General features: G+C 50.6%; 5 protein-coding genes and 1 long non-coding RNA gene across 7 annotated transcripts in view; 3 read left to right on the forward strand and 3 right to left on the reverse strand.

Moving 5' to 3' along the window:
• Positions 1–974, forward strand: part of LOC108023967 (pre-mRNA-splicing factor ATP-dependent RNA helicase PRP16) — a 27,745-nt gene extending 26,771 nt beyond the window's left edge. For both annotated transcript variants that reach the window (XM_017093688.3, XM_017093689.3), the window contains 2 exons: positions 22–163; positions 236–974. In XM_017093688.3, coding sequence (XP_016949177.1) covers positions 22–163; positions 236–833 — 740 coding nt within the window. In that variant the 3' untranslated portion in view covers positions 834–974. The remainder of the gene's footprint in view (positions 1–21; positions 164–235) is intronic.
• LOC108023969 (multiple epidermal growth factor-like domains protein 10) lies at positions 882–4,190 on the reverse strand. The gene is made up of 2 exons (XM_017093690.3): positions 3,651–4,190; positions 882–1,520 (listed from the first exon to the last, which is right to left on the reverse strand). The coding sequence occupies exons 1-2, from the start codon at positions 4,114–4,116 to the stop codon at positions 949–951; spliced, it is 1,038 nt and encodes a 345-aa protein (XP_016949179.1). The 5' UTR covers positions 4,117–4,190; the 3' UTR covers positions 882–948.
• Positions 2,068–2,698, forward strand: LOC127012511 (uncharacterized). Its single transcript, XR_007766008.1, has 2 exons — positions 2,068–2,237; positions 2,519–2,698. It is a non-coding gene; the product is annotated as an uncharacterized LOC127012511 (long non-coding RNA).
• A 465-nt stretch (positions 4,191–4,655) lies between the features above and the next one.
• Positions 4,656–6,329, forward strand: LOC108023998 (39S ribosomal protein L38, mitochondrial). Its single transcript, XM_017093738.3, has 5 exons — positions 4,656–4,873; positions 4,926–5,081; positions 5,147–5,504; positions 5,563–5,861; positions 5,923–6,329. The coding sequence occupies exons 1-5, from the start codon at positions 4,723–4,725 to the stop codon at positions 6,207–6,209; spliced, it is 1,251 nt and encodes a 416-aa protein (XP_016949227.1). The 5' UTR covers positions 4,656–4,722; the 3' UTR covers positions 6,210–6,329.
• Positions 6,245–13,535, reverse strand: LOC108023997 (inositol polyphosphate-4-phosphatase type I A). Its single transcript, XM_017093737.3, has 9 exons — positions 13,209–13,535; positions 12,887–13,036; positions 12,585–12,743; positions 12,237–12,527; positions 11,171–11,707; positions 9,705–10,254; positions 7,688–8,999; positions 6,815–7,548; positions 6,245–6,749 (listed from the first exon to the last, which is right to left on the reverse strand). Exons 2-9 carry the CDS (start codon positions 13,005–13,007, stop codon positions 6,617–6,619), a joined length of 3,837 nt encoding a protein of 1,278 aa, XP_016949226.1. The 5' UTR covers positions 13,008–13,036; positions 13,209–13,535; the 3' UTR covers positions 6,245–6,616.
• A 693-nt stretch (positions 13,536–14,228) lies between these two features.
• LOC108024044 (F-box/LRR-repeat protein 4) lies at positions 14,229–17,720 on the reverse strand. The gene is made up of 10 exons (XM_017093820.3): positions 16,676–17,720; positions 16,519–16,612; positions 16,243–16,447; positions 15,531–16,178; positions 15,354–15,463; positions 15,130–15,294; positions 14,903–15,068; positions 14,654–14,845; positions 14,523–14,586; positions 14,229–14,467 (listed from the first exon to the last, which is right to left on the reverse strand). The coding sequence occupies exons 1-10, from the start codon at positions 16,961–16,963 to the stop codon at positions 14,390–14,392; spliced, it is 2,010 nt and encodes a 669-aa protein (XP_016949309.1). The 5' UTR covers positions 16,964–17,720; the 3' UTR covers positions 14,229–14,389.
• Between the last annotated feature and the right edge of the window lie 310 nt (positions 17,721–18,030).

Here is an 18,030-nt window from a genome sequence, read left to right on the forward strand (position 1 = left end):
TTCTTACCCATTTCCTTGTAGTTTCCATGCTGTCCGTGCCCTCGATTTTCTACCGACCCAAGGGGCGTGAGGAGGAGGCGGATGGAGTCCGCGAGAAGTTCCAGGTTCCCGAGTCGGACCACTTGACCTACCTCAATGTCTACCAGCAGTGGCGCCAAAACAAGTAAGTCAATCTCCGCCAGAAACGGCCTTATTTTACTTGGCTCTACTAATCCGTCTCCATCCACACCCACAGCTACAGCTCCTCCTGGTGCAACGAGCACTTCATCCACATCAAGGCGATGCGCAAGGTGCGCGAGGTGCGGCAGCAGCTGAAGGACATCATGACGCAGCAGAACCTGAACGTGAAGAGCTGCGGCACCGACTGGGACATTGTGCGCAAGTGCATCTGCTCGGCGTACTTCTATCAGGCGGCCCGGCTCAAGGGCATTGGGGAGTACGTGAATCTGCGCACGGGCATGCCCTGCCACTTGCATCCCACGTCCGCGCTGTACGGCCTGGGCACCACGCCCGATTACGTGGTCTACCACGAGCTGATCATGACCGCCAAGGAGTATATGCAGTGCGCCACCGCCGTCGATGGCTATTGGCTGGCCGAGCTGGGTCCCATGTTCTTCTCCGTCAAGGAGTCCGGTCGCAGCGGGCGCGAGAAGAAGAAACAGGCGGCCGAGCACCTGAAGGAGATGGAGGAGCAGATGCTGAAGGCCCAGCACGAGATGGAGGAGCGTAAGCAGCAGGCGGCCGAGCGGGAGGAGCAGCTGGCCGCCAAGCAGGAGATCGCCACACCGGGCAATGCCACGCCCCGCCGCACGCCGGCCAGGATCGGCCTTTGAGCAGCTGGCCAATCTCCGCCAGCATTCATCCGTGTAAAACGTTCGTGCTTTCGTTCGCTCGTTCCTTCGTTCTATTCATTTAAGTTCCACAAGTTTTTTTTGCTATACATATACCCTAATAAAGAATCAACATAAACTGAAGACAGAGAAGGGCTAGGATGCCCGCATGTTGAGGATTCATGGCGCCACTCTCCACAAAGATGCACTTGTTGTCCGCCAGTCGATGGCTAGTGCTGCAGGTGCACTCGCCCCATTTGCAGACCATGGGAGCGGGCGTGGCTGCAGGAGCAGATGTCGTGGCATTTGCCTGCTCCATGGGCTGAATCCGGCACTCGCCGTCGTGGTGACAGAGTGCTCCGAAGGGCACGATGGGCTCGCAGGAGATCGGCTCCCCTTTGCTGATCTCCTCGGGGTACTCCTCCCACGCGGACATCTCGTTGACTACCCTTTTGGGGTAGTACTGCGGTCCGCACACGCACTGGTGATCCAGGCACCGGCCACCGGCTCCCAGCTTGATCTTGCACGGCGAACTGTGCTCGCAGCTGTCGCCGAAGGCGGATCCCGCGATGCACTTGGTCATGTTGTGGTTGTGGACAAAGTTCTCGGCACAGCCGCACTTGCCCAGCTCGGACAGGCAAATGGAGGCTCCGCAGCTGCCGCAGTCCTTGTCCATGGTGCATTTGGATTCTAAGGAGACAGGGAGATGGATAAAATTAGAAAATCATTTTTATGCAATGTCAAAGTTTATTAAATTTATCACGATTTTTTGGGATTTCGATTTTGGCGAAAAATACTCCTTTTTTGGTGGATTTTGGATCGTAGCTTGGCCAAATCATGGCGTACAGCGAAGAGAGCGACTGTTTTGAGCCTCTGCTAACAATCCCAATCACTTTCAAGAAAATGTAATTTTTTAAATATTTTTCCATTTTTTTAAGGGGGTGAGTTTTTAAGGTATACGTTACTTAAGGTAAATTAAATATTTGTAGTCACCACTTAAATTAAGCATAAACAACTTTCAATGGGCAAAATTCAACATTTTAAGTTCAACTTTTAACATTCAACATGTAATATTCAACATAAAACATGCAACCTACAACATTAGACATGTTACATGTTTGATGTTGTAACTTGTATAATGCAATTATTAAGTAATAATTACATTTTACCATGGCCACGTCATTGAAAATGTTAATTAAAAATTAATTTCTTCTGCGGGGGCTTATAATTCCCAATTAGTTCTAGCTCAAAATGAGTGACCTATTGGCTATGGTCACTCCCAAAATCAGTTGACCGGAAGTTCCGGCGAGTGTTTGTGTGTGTGTGTTAGTGCTCTTGGACAGATCAATGGATATGAATGGAGGTGGAACTGGACTCCAGGATGCAGTGCGTCAAGATCCTGTCCAGGTATGAACTACTAAAGGTGTACTTAAGCAACTTTCAATGTGCAACATGTAACATATAACATGTGACATATAACATGCAACATAGAACATGCAACATATAACATGCAACATATAACATGCAAAATTTAACATGCAACATTTAACATGCAACATATAACATCAAACTTAAAACTTTTAAATGTTGTATAATGAACCTTAAACAGGTAATTGTTGTGTAATATTTATAAATTTTACAATAGGCCACGTTATTGATAATGCTAATAAAAAATTGATCTCTTCTAGTTCTAGGTAAAATTGGATGCTATGGTCACTCGAAAAGCCATTTGACCAGAAGTTCCAGCGAATGATTGTGTGTGTGATGGTGCTTTTGGACAGATGTCTGTACATGTATTGGATTACATGGATTACTGGAATATATACATGGAGAAGTCACCATTCAAGACTCCAGAGCGTCATCGAAAAGTTCTTCAGGTAAGTACCTTAGTGAATTAAATATTCTTAGTTACCCCTTAAGCCATACCAAGTATTTTGAATCAGACAGAGCCAATATAAACAAACCAATCTGTCAGCAATCACAATAATCTTCTTTCTATTTTTAGTAGTATATAAGTTATGTATAATACATTTAGCTTAGGATGTGTATTAGTAGTATATTTCTATACCCTTGCAGAAGGTCTGTCCGTTTGTTTGTCCGTTTCTACGCAAACTAGTCTCTCAGTTTTGAAGCTATCGGGCTGAAACTTTCCCAAAAGTCTTCGGACAACTATATATTATAGGAACTATAGGTGAAAAAATTTTAAAAATATATATCTTTGGTGTTATTTAAAACATAACCTACTATATTTGATTAAAATGGGACGATTATATCATCTAGGTGTCATAGGAAAGATCCGAAAATGGGTGGGAAAATAATATGAAACAAATTAAAGCTTTCTTGTTTTTTTTTTTTTAAATATAATTTAATACAAATTTTTTATTTGGGATTCTTTGGGTTTATGTCTTTTACATAACTTTAAAAACCTTAAAAAAAGAAAATCTCTCTGAAATTAAAATCCCATATTATAAAGCGATTTGGAACGAAGTAGTTTTTATAAGTTATTTTAAAAATGAATTATTCAATATTTTAAATGTACTTATGATTCGCAAAGTAAACGTTTGATTTCTGAACTGTACGTTTGCATTTTCTATAACATTGAACTTAGATTGATGATTTATAGATGGTTTGAGTTAGATTCACGGCTTAAAATAAGTCATTTGCTTCTAGGAATTATATCGCTAAAATGTTTTAAAGATTGTGACGTTCAATTAACGTTAAAATATTTTAGTAGGAATATAAAAAATGTATAAAATATCTTGCTAGTTTTTTGTTATTTATTAAGTAGGGCTATAAGGAAATTTCTCGCAGTGTACTCACGCAACACAGCCAAACAGAGTCCCTCGTGGCGCTCAAAGTGGGTGGGGCAGAGGCACTGGCCGCCGGAGCAGGTGCTGAAGCGGTCCGCCAACTGGCACTGCCGCGGGAACTCGCACGACCCGCCCAGCGGGACCACCTGCGGCAGGCAGCGCCTCCGGTCCTCGCTGGGCACATGGCCCTTGGAGCACAGGCACTGCTCCCACTTGGCGTGGCACACGGCGTTGGGCATGAGGCAGGGACAGGGGCCGCCCACGATGTTGGTCAGCTTCTCCTCCAGCGGCGCACAGGGCACCCGCTGGCCGGAGCCACGTGCCGTGCAGACGCAGGCCATGTCCAGGCACCGCGCCCGCTCGAACTGGGCGCACTGCGCGTCCGAGCTGCAGGACAGCTCCAGCAGGTCCTCCGCCCGGCCAGCTGCCGGGAATCCGGCCAGCAGCATCAGGATCCATCCGTGCATCGCCTGCATTTCAATTCACTCGGAGCACGTTGCACTGCAGTGGAATGAAACCGCTACTCGCGGACCGTTAGAGAGCTCGGCTTGGAAATGTCATGTCAACGGATTAGATCATACCAGTGCTGCCACCTTGTTCTTTTTCGACAGGAGTTGAAAAGAATCATGAACTCATTAACTAATTTATTCAATGTTGGCTCTTACGATTTTCATATCAAAATATCAATAATTATAACTATACACTTATAGATTTTAATTTTTTTTTAATTATATACCAAAATTTATATTGATAAGCCATTAAATAATTATAACGTTCAAGTAATGGTAATGGTATGTAATTATAATTTTTAAACTAATATATGATTTTTTGTTAATCCTTGTTTGCAATTTTATTTTTTCTTGCGATATTTATATTTGGCATACAAGTCAATATATGGTTAAATTTAAGCTTATATGGTTAAATTTCAAAAACCGATATTTTTCCATTTACCGTTAAAGCTCATTGAGTGATATTCGATAGCTAGCAGCTGACTGAATGTCTGGCAGCTCTCCGTCGTTGGTCCGGCAACCCTGGAAAAGGCAAAAAAAAAAAAAAAAACGCGGAGCAAATTACAAAACACCATGTCGTTCAGTAATTTGTTAATGAAAAGCAGCCTCAATCCGGGCGTGCGCGGTGCCCAGGCTGGCGTCCTGGTGGCCGCCACCCGGCAAGGGCACACCATCCGCGGCAAGGCGCCCGGCGTGGCCCGTTCGCTGGAACAGCGGGTGCGAGGTAGGTTGATGTAACCACTTTGGGTGCACATTTCACCGGCTTTTGCCCGCAGAGGAGACTGCCACGGACCCCGAGGTGGTGGCCCGCGTCAACATAGGCTTCCCGCAGCTGAAGGAGTCGCGGTCGGCGCAGCTGAAGAAGCGGCTGGAGCACCTGAAGGCCCAGCGGAGCAGCAAGCAACTAGAGCAGCTGGCGCGCAGCAACAAGCGTGAGTAGCGATCCCAGGAATCAGGGGCAGCAGCGGCTTACTATGTTTCTCCATCCTTGCCCCAGTGATCATCGACCTGGAGCAGGTGCAGCGCACCTATGTCAAGACCACCGGGCAGCATGATCTCCGCCTGCTGGCCGACCACTACGGCATCTTCGAGCACCTCTTCGGCAGCGCCTACTTTGTGCCCCGCGTGCCGCTCAGCATCAGCTACCAGCTGGAGGGCGACAGCCTGGCCCCCGTCTACAATGGCAACGTGATCAAGCCGGCGGAGGCGGCCAAGGCGCCGCAGATCAGCTTCGAGGGCCAGGTGGATCCCATCACGGGTCAACCGGCTGGTGGGGACACCTTCTGGACCCTGGTGGCCAGCAATCCAGATGCGCACTTCACAAATGGCCAGGCCGAGTGCCTGCATTGGTTCATGTAAGCTCGCTACTCTGCTGGGATGACTACTTGCTCCTCATCCTTGCCCTCCTTGCAGTGCCAACATACCCAATGGCAAGGTGAGCGATGGTCAGGTGCTGGCCGAGTATCTGCCACCGTTCCCGCCACGCGGCCTGGGCTACCAGCGCATGGTCTTTGTGCTGTACAAGCAGCAGGCGCGCCTGGATCTCGGCGCCTATCAGCTGGCCGCTGAGGACTATAGCAACCTGGAGAAGCGCACCTTCAGCACCCTGGACTTTTACCGCCAGCACCAGGAGCAGCTCACGCCCGCTGGCCTGGCCTTCTATCAGACCGACTGGGATGATTCCTTGACGCAGTTCTATCACGATGTCTTGAGTGAGTTGGGAGGTAATACCTCAAGGTGATTTTAAGCTTATGTTTGCCATCCCTCGTGCAGAGCGCAAGGAGCCCGTGTATGAGTACGACTTCCCGAAGCCGTATCTGGCCGACCAGAAGTTCTTCCCGCTGAAGCAGCCCTTCAATCTGTACATGGACAAGCACCGCGACCAGAAGCAGCTCAACAAGGAGTACCTGGAGCGCAAGCTGGCCAAAACGCATCCCTTCGACGGGCCGCAGCAGCCGCTCCGCTTCCCCAACGCCCATCCCATACGCGATGTGCCCTCGTGGCTGAAGACCGAGATCCGGAAGCAGCGCCTCGGCACCGGGCGGGTGCAGGACTACTAGGGATGCCCAATGCTGTTAAGTTTGTCTGTGTGTAATAGTGGTTAACAAGTTCGTTTTTATTCACTGGAAGTACATGAGTCGCTAAAAGTACACGGTTGCCTCGTCTGCAAACTACAACTACTTGGATATAGCCTAAATAAATACGGGAGGGGACGTACTATGGAATCGTGTGATGCTTTAACAATTGTCCGGAAGATTCTCCTTTAATGTGCTACTTTAATAAGTTACCTATTCGTTTGTTTTTGTTTTGCTTGCCTCGCACAAAATTGGTTAGATTGATTTTTTTTATTTTTGGCACTGTTTCATACGTTTGTTTTCCTTTCCTCTTCGGATATACACAATGTGCATCTCTGTTAAGTTGTCCTGCCTGGGTCTGCTCCATTAAGTACTTCGGTTGGACAGGATCCCTAAGTCTGCGCCTTGCCGTAGCTGCCAACCGGCGGCCTGTACATGGCCGGCAGGAAGGAGACCTGCGTTCGGTTGAAGGCGTACTTTCGCTTCCCAATGTTCTTGAGCACGTTGTCCATGCGCGTGCCCTCACTGGAATGAAGTGCAAGAAAGGGATACAATGCTTTACGGAATTAGAGTTCCACTCCCAAACCCACCTTCGCATGGTGCTGAGCACGTAGGGCACATGCTTGGCCGGCAGCTGGAACTCGCGCACCAGGACGCGACACTGCTCCAGGGTCACCGCCATGCCGGTGCGATCCTTGGCACTCTTGCAGGAGGTGAACCGCAGGCCGTCCATCAGCCGGCAGGCGTCCTCGGCCAGGTGCAGGATCTTCACGTTCTTGGACACATTGGAGCGCAGCTGCTGCTCCATGAAGCCGAGCAGCGACTGCAGCGACTCGCCGGCGTCCACGGAGCCGAGACCCAGCTTCCGGTACCGACCGAAGTACTGGCTCAGGCGCAGATAGTTGTCCCAGTTGGAGCGGTGCTGCTCCTTCGTCTGACCGAGGGTCTCGGCGAAGCTGGCCTTCTCATTGATGCCAATGTTGAAGAAGACTGGCGTGATCTTGAACGAGATGGAGGTGCCGTTGCCGGGCAGCGAGTGCTCCGGCACGGGGAGCTGCACCTCCAGGGCCTGCCGCGATCCGGTGATCCGCGGCGTGGGCGCCATCGCCGCATCGCCCTGGGCACGCACCAGCTGGAAGCTGACGGCCGACAGGTCCTCGATGGCGATGCACATGTCGCTCCACATGTCCGCCTCGTTCCCGTACAGCGTGAGCAGTCCCTCGAAGTAGGCCAGCGGACCCAGGTCGCGGAGCATCACCAGGTAGCCCATGTCCAGCTCGCTGCCCCACAGCCGGAGCATCAGGGAGCTGACCAGGGCGGTTAGCTGAAAATAAGAAGGAGATGGGGTGAGACAAGAAGTGGGATTAATTTAAAGATTTTTCAGATCCCTGCTGATTTAGAAATATTTCTATATGCATCTTTAACAATATCCACCAATTTTTGTATATCATAATGATCCTTACCGCCTGGGAGAAGCAGACGTCCCTGCGGTACATGATGCTCGCCTGGATCCTGTTGCAGCGCATGTCCTGCTGCAGCCGCTGCACCGAGTGCATCAGCCGCGCGGTCTTCAGGAGGCGGTCCATGGCGTGGCGCAGCTTGCGCATGCTGGGCCTCAGCTCCGCCGCCCAGTCCGTGGTCATCGACAGATCCAGGCCGTCGGTGAACTTGTTGCCCTTCTTGACGGGCACGGGCACTGCTCCGGAACCGAAGGCCGTCGACGGCTGGAGATCCAGTCCGAGATTCGGCGCCTGCTTGGCGGCCGCTGGAGCGGCGATCACGTCCGGCGCCTGTTGCGGGGCCACCGCGAACCCCTCCCGCTTGATCGGCGCCTTCGGGTGACGCAGCCGGATGGCCGGACTGTCGCAGCGGCCGCAGAAGAACTTCAGCTTGCTGACCAGGCACATCACGCTCGCCTCGATGTTCAGCTGGGTGAGATCCAGGGGCTCCGGCTCCTCCGTGGGCCGGTAGTAGTTGGCCGACGGCGACGAGCTCATCAGCTTGGTGTCCAGAAAGCCGGCCGGCGGCTGTTGATGCTGCTGCCGCTGCGCCCGCCGCCCGATCTCGTCCAGATCGATTAGCTGCAGCACGGATGGAGCAGCTGCCGGCTCTGGCCCTGGGGCGGAAGTGGTGGCCTCCAGAGGCGCTTGCGATTGCGAGTGCCAGGCCAGCGGCAGCGACTGATATGTGGCCTCCTCCTCCTCGGCCTGGCGAGCATGCCCGCCCTGCTCCAGGCTGCGCAGGTGATCGTTGTAGCACTTGACCACGTGCTGCAGCGAATCGATGGCCCGGATGTCCAGCGAGCTGGAGGGCGAGCTATTGCTCGGGTGCCAGCTGTTAGAACGCATCAGCGGCGGCTGACCGCGTGGCCAGAGGTCGGGGGGCGCCACCACCGGCGTGGCGAAGTCCTCCAGCTCCGGCGACTTCAGCTCCAGGGCCGTCAGCTGCTGCGTGATCTTGCGGAACGGCGACATGGGCTCCATCAGCACATTCTCCGGCTCCTCGATGATGCGATGGCGCTCGATGAAGGCCACCGCCTCCTCCACAATGCTCGGCTCCCAGATGTTGAGCAGCGTGCGCGTGCGGGCCACCATCTGGTTGCACAGCGGCATCATGTCCTTGGAGCTGCGCCGGCTGGCCAGCTGGAGCAGCTGCGACATCAGCTCGACGATCTCCTTGCGCAGCTGCTTGGTGGCCTGCACGGCGTCGTTGGCCGCCTGCACCTTGCACGCGTTGCTCTGCTCCAGCTTCCAGGACTTGCTCTCCTGCAGGAGCCTTGGGGAAGGGAAATCAAACCATAAGGGATCACTCTTCTTACAGTTTCAAATTAGAGATAATATTCTATTCCACGAGATTCTTGCTATTACCCGCGAATTCTTCAGAATTTCTATAATTAACTTTGTAAAATATTTCAATTATTCCCACGCGAATTCTTTAGACCTCTGATGATTTGTAAAGTTTTCCCCTCAAGAGGACTAAATTATTACAGATAGATCTTATGTATGCATATCATACACTCCTTAATTATATTATAAAATCCCTATTATTCCAAAGCGAATTCTTCAGATTCCCGCTAGTTAGACAACCTTTCTCAATATCTAAGCTGTTTCAAATTTTTTTTAAAGATATTGAATAGATTTTAGGTGTCTAAAAAGTAAAATAATAATACGATTTAATTAGAAACAATCATATTGTACTATATTATCTGATATAAACCGAAATTCCTTAAAAAAAAAAAATTGCGTTATTATAATAACCATATTGATCCCATGCGAATTCTTTAGACCCATGCGGATTCTAAAAGCTTTCTCTAAAAGTGAGCAAAATATGAGGAATAACTATTATGAATGCATATCATACACATCTTAATGTTATGCAATCCCTATTATTCCCACGCGAATTCTTTAGATCCCTGCTGGTTTTTAAACCTTCTCTAAAACTAATATATATTATTGTGTATATGTATCATCCCCCACTCACTTGATAAGACCGCCGCACTTGCGACCCTTGGCATCGTGGCGCGTGAAGGCGCCCACGGTGACCACGTCCAGGAGGCCGCGTCGCTGCATCGTGTCGTTCTGGGCCCACATGCGCTGCACATGCAGGTTGACCGGCAGGAACTCCAGCGCCTCGTCGGCCTTCGCCGCGGAGCGCTTGAAGGCCACGCCGTCGCGGGCCAGCTGCTGGATGTTCTGCTTGGCCTGCGAGTAGTCCTTGAGCAGGCGCAGGTGCTCCTCCAGCAGGTTCATCTGCCGCCAGCGCCACTCGCCGCTCAGCTCGCCCATCCCGGAGATCTCCTGCAGCAGCTCCTTCTCGCGCTGGATCCAAATGGAGAGCAGCTGCTGGGGCAGCTGGCAGCACAGGCGGGACTCCAGCAGCGTCTCCTGCACGCTGATGTCGGCGCCCAGGGAGGAGTTCAGCCGGTAGGTGCGCAGGCGGGGATTGCAGCACACCCGCTGCAGGCCGCACTGCTGGGGCACGAACAGCCGGACTCCCAGCTTCGGCGGCAGCGACTGGGTGCGGCGATGGGCTGGGGATAGAAGAGGAAGGTACATGTAGTCGATATCTCTTCAAGATCTTAATTATTCAAGATGTGTGTTATAATAAATAGTATCTTAATAAATACTTTATAGATTATTCACTATCTCTATTTCAATTTACTTTAATCAAAAGCTCTTGAAGATGCGAAAGACCTTTGGATATGGAGTACATAGTAGATGATTCAATGTTTTAGATATAAAATATACTTTTTAATGGATTAAAAAAAATATATTGCATCACTCTTTTAAATGATTCAGCTCACATTGGTATTTATTACTTCGATAAAGCAATCCTTAAGTATAAAAAAAACAATTAGGGATCTAAAGAATTTGCGGAAATTTAAAAATTGTTCATATCTGTTATATATTTCATTAAATAGATACTATATATGTATCACATCACTCGTTTCAATTATACCTGCATACATAAGTCTTAACTATTTCGATAAATACGATTTTAGAATCTGATGAATTCGCGGGCATTACTTAAGTAATTTTGATATTGTATTATCATAAAATATATAATAGTTTTTATGATTCATATTATTCCTTGTGACTTTCATGAGTATTTTTTTTCAATTAGGACATGCTTGAGTATTATTTTCATGATGATTGCAGAATCTAAAGAATTCGCGATGATTGAATATAATAATTTAGCTTATTTAAATTTCAGACACAAGACATAGGTAATAGGCATGTAAAGCATGTAATGTAGGACTCTATCCAAAACATCTTTAAGCCCTGCTTGAGTATAAGTGTAATTTTGATTCAAGAATCTCAAGAATTCGCAGTGATTGAATATATTGATTTCCGTTTTAAATCATCGGACTCCAGAAGTAGGTCTCATTAAGGGTAATATAGAACCCTATATCGAACTTATGTTTCTATAGCTTCTTAGCATCTCACCTCGCCTGCTGCTTGAGGTGCCTCCCGCGGCGGCTGCTCCTGCTCCCGATCCTGATCCCGATGCGTCGAAGAGCTGCGTGCTGGAGCGCGGCGGACCGTTCCCCGCCTGGCCGGGCTCCACGGCGGCGTCGGGCGACCAGGAGGCCAGCGTGATGAAGCCGCACTCGCCGCGCGGCGAGGCGAGCGGCAGGCGCAGCCGGCTGGTGTCCTGGATGACGCCCAGGGTCACGTCGGCGTGGCCCAGCGGCAGTGTGGTGAGCGTCAGCCGCTCGCGCACATCGAAGACGCTGAAGCGCAGCCGCGTGCCGGCCGAGAAGCCGGCGCTGCGCTGGAAGCGCATGGTGCACAGGAACTGCGGGCTGCGTGTGCGCTCCTGCAGCTCGGTGCGGGCGTGCTCCCGCCACAGGCAATCCTCTCCAGGCGCCGGCAGCAGTGAGCACACGACCTGCGGATTGGGCGCCCGGCCCAGCGAGTCCAGGGGCAGGCTATCACAGGAGAGGGCCGTCTCGCAAATGGGCAGCTCCGAGAGATCCAGTTCTGGAAGTGTAAGACAGAGAGTACACCGGGTGAGATCATGGGCGAGGCAGTCAGGGGAGTCGGGAACGTCACTAGCTAAAGCGGCGGGGAGTGAAAAACAAACAACAGTCAATTCCGTTTAAATTCATTAGCAAAACAAAGTTTATTCCAAGAATAAGTGTATATTTTTAGTTCCATCACATGGACTGAATTCCGCCTCCAATTCCCCTGGGATTCCCTGGGATTACACACATAAAAGTACAAAATAAGGCGTCACCTCCGGTTAGGATTAAATCAATAGTAATAAATGAATGCAGCATGTTTTGCAGCGCTTTTGGTCGCCCAAAATGAAATCAAATGAGGGTTAACCGGATGAAGGTGTAGGTGTACATTGGGTGCATGAAAGTGAGCGGGAGGATGGTATGAGGTCGGTGGTGCTGTGGTGCGGATGGTTCTAGTGGGTGGACATAACATAACTGAAAACAGTAACGATCTCCGCGCCTCCGCCTTGCTTGGTTTTTGTTTTGGGGTTAGAACTGTATAAGATCACCTTCTGACGGCGCCGCCTCCTCCAAGGGCGCGGCAGTGGAGTCCTCCGCCGGCGCGTCGTGCAGCTGCAGCTGCTCCTGCACCTGCTGCTCCAGCGGCGTGCCCAGGTCAATGTGGTTGCCCATGGTGGTGGCCGCGTTCGTTCGGCGACTCTGGGCTTCAATCTGGTCCTTTAGCTGGCGGATGAGCAGGTTGAGCCTCTCGCTGGAGGCCTCTTCGATGCACTGCACCCAGGCCAGGCGCTCGGCCGACGAGCGGACGATGAAGCGCTCCGACGTGCTGTCCTTGAAGTCTGTCGAGCGGAGAAATCAATCAATGGAAGGTTACTCAGAAGGGGCCAACCACCTACCTATGTCGAACACGTAGCCCTCGGGTTCGGGCTGCTCATTGGGAATGCGCGCACGACAGTTCTCCAGCACCAGGAGGCCGGCCACCGCCGACTTGGGGTCCTTATCCTTGAGGTAGAACAGTAAATTGCCACGCAGTTTACACCAACGTTCAACTCTGACTGTGGGCGGTAGAATATACAGATATGGAGAGTGCATAAGCCAGGTGCCTGGTGGGGATTGCAGGGCGGGTGCGGGCTGGGGGATGTGGTGTGATGGGAGTGGGGATTCTGGGTGCCAGTGCAGATGGCTGGGAGGGGCATACCTTCGCTGGAGCGCCACAGGAAGCCCTCCTGGCGGTCGGTGATGATGAGCAGGCCCTCCTTGTCGAATCGCGTTGCTGGATTGGTGGCCAGGGTGTTCAGCTCGGCCTTGTTAAGGCGCATGGCTACTGGTCACTGGACGTGCGTGGGCGCTAAGTGGACAAGTGGAAACCCACTCGATTAGCAAACTCCATAGATGGACGGGCACGCCCGCAGCGGGGGCGAGCCACATCAATAATTCACCGCAATTACGCGGCGCCGTGTACGTGCCCAGTGGGCGTGGCCCGGATGGGCTGCTGGCCGGGCACAGACACAGATACACACCTCCTGCTCCTGCGCCGCCTCCTCCTCCTGCTGCTCGGCCCTTTTGGTCCTGCGACCTCGTTCTTGTTGTTGTTGTTGTTGTTGTTCTGGCTGCTGCTGCTGCTGCACAGCTGGCGGCGCTTCCCCTCCTCTCCGCGCGCTGGCTCATCCGTCGCCCTCCGGGGAGTCACTAGCTGCGCTGCTCGCCTAGATCTCGCCGATTGCCAATGAAGTTGTTACGAACTGATTAAATTTAGTTTGGCAGTGGATGGGCGCAGGCGAAGCTTCTTATTGGAAAATAAATTTTGCTGCTCTGCCACGGCCAGTGTTGGGAAGCGCTGCGGGCCCTAGAGGTGGCCAACACTCTGGCGTGACTATCGACTGCAAGCTATCGGTATCGTTTGAATTTCAAATTTCCCATTTAAAAAGTTGATTTACTTTGTTTTTAAGTTGAATAAATTTAAGCAATACTTAAAATTACTTAATAAATAAAAAGTAGTTATTAACAATCATTGTTTTTAGAAAATGTCATAAATTGCTGAAAATATCGTATATTGAAAATAAGTTCCTGTGATTTTCGAAAATTTAATTTTCATATGAAGTCCGATGTCTCATGTTCAATTCTGCAGTGACTATTAACATAAGTTATCTCTTCGAATTGCCTTTTTTAATTTACCTTGGTATTTTTCCAGTATTAATTTAAAAACGAATGTTATTAATTCTAGAAATCTTTAACTATTTTTTTTAGAAAATTTCAATGTGTAATAAAGAAAAGTTCTTTTTCTAAATTTAATTTTAAAATACTATTGCTATAAAAATTCCTTCCTTCTTAAAAAAATTCTTATTCTAACTCGAGAAAACTCAAAAAATGATTAATATATTCATAGAAATATCCGCTAAGAACTGCAATTCCTCAAGAACTCGCTAAATTGCCATACTAACTTAATCCTTTGTATCATTTTTATCCTCATTATATTCGTCCAACGTTCGAAATATAATAAATGTGTAGTATTTACGTTTAAAAGCACTCTTAAATCAGCATTTAGTTGTGATGAAAAAGTCGCCAGGTTTAATATAAAATGTTTCATATTTATAACAGCATATAGATAACATTTTACTACAAACGGAGAGAGAGGGCCACATATAGGATACAAGGTTCTCCAATCATGGTACCACAGTGTGCCCACAAGGTCCTTATTCTTCTATTCAATCAATTCGCGGCGGTGACTCATCTTGATGTCCACGTTGAACCGACGCGACCATTTCGCCAGCAATGCGTACTGAAAAGGGGCAGGAGTTATTATGGGGAAAGTAGGATAGTCTGGGTTCACCCACATCCATGAGGTTGTCGCAGAAATTCACGTCGAGCAATTCTAGCTTGGGACAGCGAACCAGAATGCTGCAATAAGATGTTGATAAATCATTACATAAATCCTTGAAATCCTAGAAGATAGTACGAAACCCACTCATAAATACGTTCGTGCGTGATGTTTGGAATGCCCATGAGGTCCAGTTGCTCCAGGTTCGCGCCCAGCTCGGCAATATGCATGAGATCGCGCTCGGTGATGCCGCGCACCGCCGACAGGAAGAGCTTCTTCAGCTTGGGGCAGTTGGACAGCAGCTGCAGCAGGCCGTCTCCAAGCGATGCCTCCCTAAGGCTGGAATGAGACTCGTTGGGTTAGGGCATACGTCGCTCTTAAGCCAGGACCACCTACCACCAGCCCAAGTCGACCTCCTCCAGCTGATGCAGGCGCGCCAGCGACTGCAGCCCCCTGGCCGACAGGAAGTGAGCCTTCCACAGGTCCAGCGTGACGAGCTGCGTGTTGTAGGTGGCCAGGTGGTCGGCCACATTGTCCATGCTCACGGAGACACCACAGAAGGCTGCGCGAAGAATAAACAGATTAAAAAGTTATATAAAACGATGTGCAACTTGGGGGCTCACCGAGGTTCAGGTGCTTCAGCTTGCGGTTGCCCTCGAGCATGCTGAGCAGCAGCTCCGTTTCGAAGGCCGTTTGGCAGAGATCGAGTCGCTCCAGGTTCTTGAGGTTGGCCAGACAGGAGAAGTTCAGCAGCGGCGGATCCGTGGGGCAGTTGCGCAGGCTCAACTCTGCAGGTTAATCACAATACTCAGACATTTAATCCTCAAAAGAGGTGGGCAAAACGCACCTATCAGGTTATCACAGACTATGCCCACGTTCTCAATGCAGCTGCCGTTGAGAAATCTGCAGGAGTGCAGCCGCAGGTGGGTAAGATTATCGCCGCGTTGGGTCAGGAATCTGCAAGAGTGGATTAGGTAGATCAGTCGCTTAGGTAAATCTGAAATCTTATCTCTCGGGAACCCACTTCTTGAACTCGGTGGGCGAGACCGTGTTGAATACGCCGCACCAGGAGAGATCCAGCTTGCGCAGCATGGTGGCGCGCCGGGCCAGGGTGCAGAGCAGCTCGGAGTTGGCCAGGTGCCAGTAGGGCTTCAGGCTGATCTCGGCGTAGAGCAGCGGATGCGTGGAGATGTCGTAGAAGGTGCGCGACACCTGACCCACGCGGAACAGGGACTTGAGGTCCAGGTAGCTGAGTATGCGCAGTAGGATTTCGAAGGGCAGATCCGTGAGGGAGACTGGCGGAGGCGCCTCCACGCCGCCGCCACCGACGCCGCCGCCATCCTCCAGTCGATTCTCCTTGAGGAACTGGCTCAGATCGTTGGTGATAAAGTCCTGCAGCTTGGTGGCCCCATCTTCGTCGCACTTGGGCTGGAACTTCAGTGTGCGCAGCTTGCAACTAATTGGTCCGCCCATGCCATCGGGCTTCGGTGAATCGACCTTGGGAGTCTCTGGTGGCGGGGACAGGGAGGCGAGCAGCTGGCTCTGCAGGTGCTGCGAGCGCCGCTTGGCCAGAAGGCTGCGCGGCTGGCTGACAGTGCGCCCGCACAGCATGATGGCGTCGATGGCCGTGTAGTAGTTGAGTTGGCTGTGATTGAAGTCGATGCGCAGGGTCCTGCCGAAAGGATGTCGGTTCGTAAGTAGGGAATTCTTATTTAATAACCAGCCGGCTGTCTCACTTCGTCACCATCGAGGTCTTCTTCAGCGGCGGCCGAAAGCAACGCGAGTCGAAGACGGGCCGCTCCTGATAGCTGTCCGCGGCATCCCACAAGCAGGTCCACTGCTTGGTCAGGCCGTAGGACCAGATGCGGACGACGGCGCCCGGATTGAAGGTCTCAAAGATGGCCACGCCCGTGGGCACCACGAACTCCTCGAAGTACACAACTGGCGAGGGGATGCAAGAGTTAAGACGCTGCTAGCCAAGGGCTCTGGGCCATTCTGACTGGTAACCTTACCAACAAAGTCCTGCGTGGGCAGCTTGGGCAGATTCTGGGGCTGAATCTCCCGCGTGGCCGAGGGCGCGCGCTGCCACCAGTCGCCGTAGGTGCGCTGCGGGCGAGAGTTGAAGAGGAACCCTGAACAGTCGGTTCTGCTTGGCCGAGATCGACTCACCATGGGAAAGGTCTCCGGATAGTCGCCGTACTCGGGAAACTTGGCCGGCCTCCCGATCAGGTTGGCCGCCGTGTACGAGATGCTGTAGTCGATGCCATACTGCGAGCTGTAGTCGAGGACGCCCAGCACATATTGCTCCACATAGTAGCCCTGGTCAGACTGCACCGGCTCCCTGGACTGGATCCTGAACCCGACAGGGTCATCCGCCTCGGCCTCGGGTTCCGCCTCCGCCGGGCTGTCCGTGTCGCTGGACTCGCCTGGGTCGCCACCGTTGGCCATCAGGGACATGGCTGCCAGCGCCAGCTGCCGCGGACGTTGGCCGTAGGTGAGCCTCAGTGTGTCGATGGCCTGCAGGCAGCGCCCGAATCCCGCTTCCCGACCGGCGTACCAGGGCGGCCGCTGGGCATAACCGAACCAGAGTCGCCGGACTGGCCGCAGAAGCCACAGAAGCCGCAGGTAACGCTCGCCGAAGATGCCCGCCTCTCTGCTGACGGATGTGCTGGTCCTGCGCCTGGGATCGCCTTGTGTGAGGACCTCGACCTCCTGGTTGTGGTCACGTTGCTGGGCCAGACCTTAATGGCTAGTGGAACCGGGGTTTTCTTCGTTCTGCGCGGACGCTAATCCAATTAATGGCCACTTTGCGGGCTCCTCTTTGGGTGCCAGCTTTCTCCGCGCCTCGCCTTTGCCCGCTGCTCGTGGCTCGCTGTCCGCCGACCTCTGACCCCTGCTGCGCTGGGGAGCTTATGCTGGCTGGCAATTTCCGCGCGAATTGAGGCTTACTCAGCTATTTCTTCAGCAAATCAGCAAAACACAAAGATTCCTTTCTTGTTGACATCGATGTTGATTGTTTTCGCCTGTTCCTATCGGTGCTATCGATAAGTGGCGTGGTGTTGGTAAACGCGAAGTCACGGCTAGGCTATAAATATTTATGTTTATGATGAAATATATGTGAAATCACTGTTGAATTTTGGAATAAATTTATTTCTATATAATTTAGGTGTAGCGCAAAGCCAATGCCAAATTTGAAAAATTTGTCCTTTTCCAAATTTTGTGTTGGAATAATGGCATATAATATGTAATAGAAGTAAGAGTCGAAGTAAAAATAACTTCAAAGAGCATGAAAAAAAATTATAATAAAATAATAAACAGTTTTCTGTTATCTAATTTGATTATTTTTGTAGTAAGTCATACAATATTCAATACCGCTTCAAAATAAACGAGATATGGAAAATTAAATGGACATTACGTAAGAGTCAAAACAAAACATCTTATCTGAAATGAAGAATGTTAATGCTTAACAAGATATTTGTCTTAATTTAATTCTTTATATTCCTTATAACCATATTGTGTTAATA

This window comes from Drosophila biarmipes, chromosome X, assembly GCF_025231255.1.
Source record: "Drosophila biarmipes strain raj3 chromosome X, RU_DBia_V1.1, whole genome shotgun sequence".
In the NCBI taxonomy this organism is placed as follows: Eukaryota; Metazoa; Arthropoda; class Insecta; order Diptera; family Drosophilidae; genus Drosophila; species Drosophila biarmipes.

Excerpts from the sequence above, each read along its gene's own strand:
- LOC108023969 (XM_017093690.3), bottom strand. The coding sequence starts at position 4,116 with ATGCAGGCGATGCACGGATGGATCCTGATGCTGCTGGCCGGATTCCCG. Across the intron at positions 1,521-3,650 it reads ACTCTGTTTGGCTGTGTTGC|AATCCAAATGCACCATGGAC; the intron begins GTGAGTACACTG and ends CTGTCTCCTTAG.
- LOC108023998 (XM_017093738.3), top strand. The coding sequence starts at position 4,723 with ATGTCGTTCAGTAATTTGTTAATGAAAAGCAGCCTCAATCCGGGCGTG. Across the intron at positions 5,082-5,146 it reads GCTGGCGCGCAGCAACAAGC|TGATCATCGACCTGGAGCAG; the intron begins GTGAGTAGCGAT and ends TCCTTGCCCCAG. Across the intron at positions 5,862-5,922 it reads GTTCTATCACGATGTCTTGA|AGCGCAAGGAGCCCGTGTAT; the intron begins GTGAGTTGGGAG and ends TCCCTCGTGCAG.
- LOC108023997 (XM_017093737.3), bottom strand. The coding sequence starts at position 13,007 with ATGCGCCTTAACAAGGCCGAGCTGAACACCCTGGCCACCAATCCAGCA. Across the intron at positions 10,255-11,170 it reads CACCTCAAGCAGCAGGCGAG|CCCATCGCCGCACCCAGTCG; the intron begins GTGAGATGCTAA and ends TTCTATCCCCAG. Across the intron at positions 7,549-7,687 it reads ACGTCTGCTTCTCCCAGGCG|CTAACCGCCCTGGTCAGCTC; the intron begins GTAAGGATCATT and ends TCTTATTTTCAG.
- LOC108024044 (XM_017093820.3), bottom strand. The coding sequence starts at position 16,963 with ATGTCCCTGATGGCCAACGGTGGCGACCCAGGCGAGTCCAGCGACACG. Across the intron at positions 16,448-16,518 it reads GCCCACGCAGGACTTTGTTG|TTGTGTACTTCGAGGAGTTC; the intron begins GTAAGGTTACCA and ends TCCCCTCGCCAG. Across the intron at positions 15,464-15,530 it reads TCGCCCACCGAGTTCAAGAA|ATTCCTGACCCAACGCGGCG; the intron begins GTGGGTTCCCGA and ends CCACTCTTGCAG.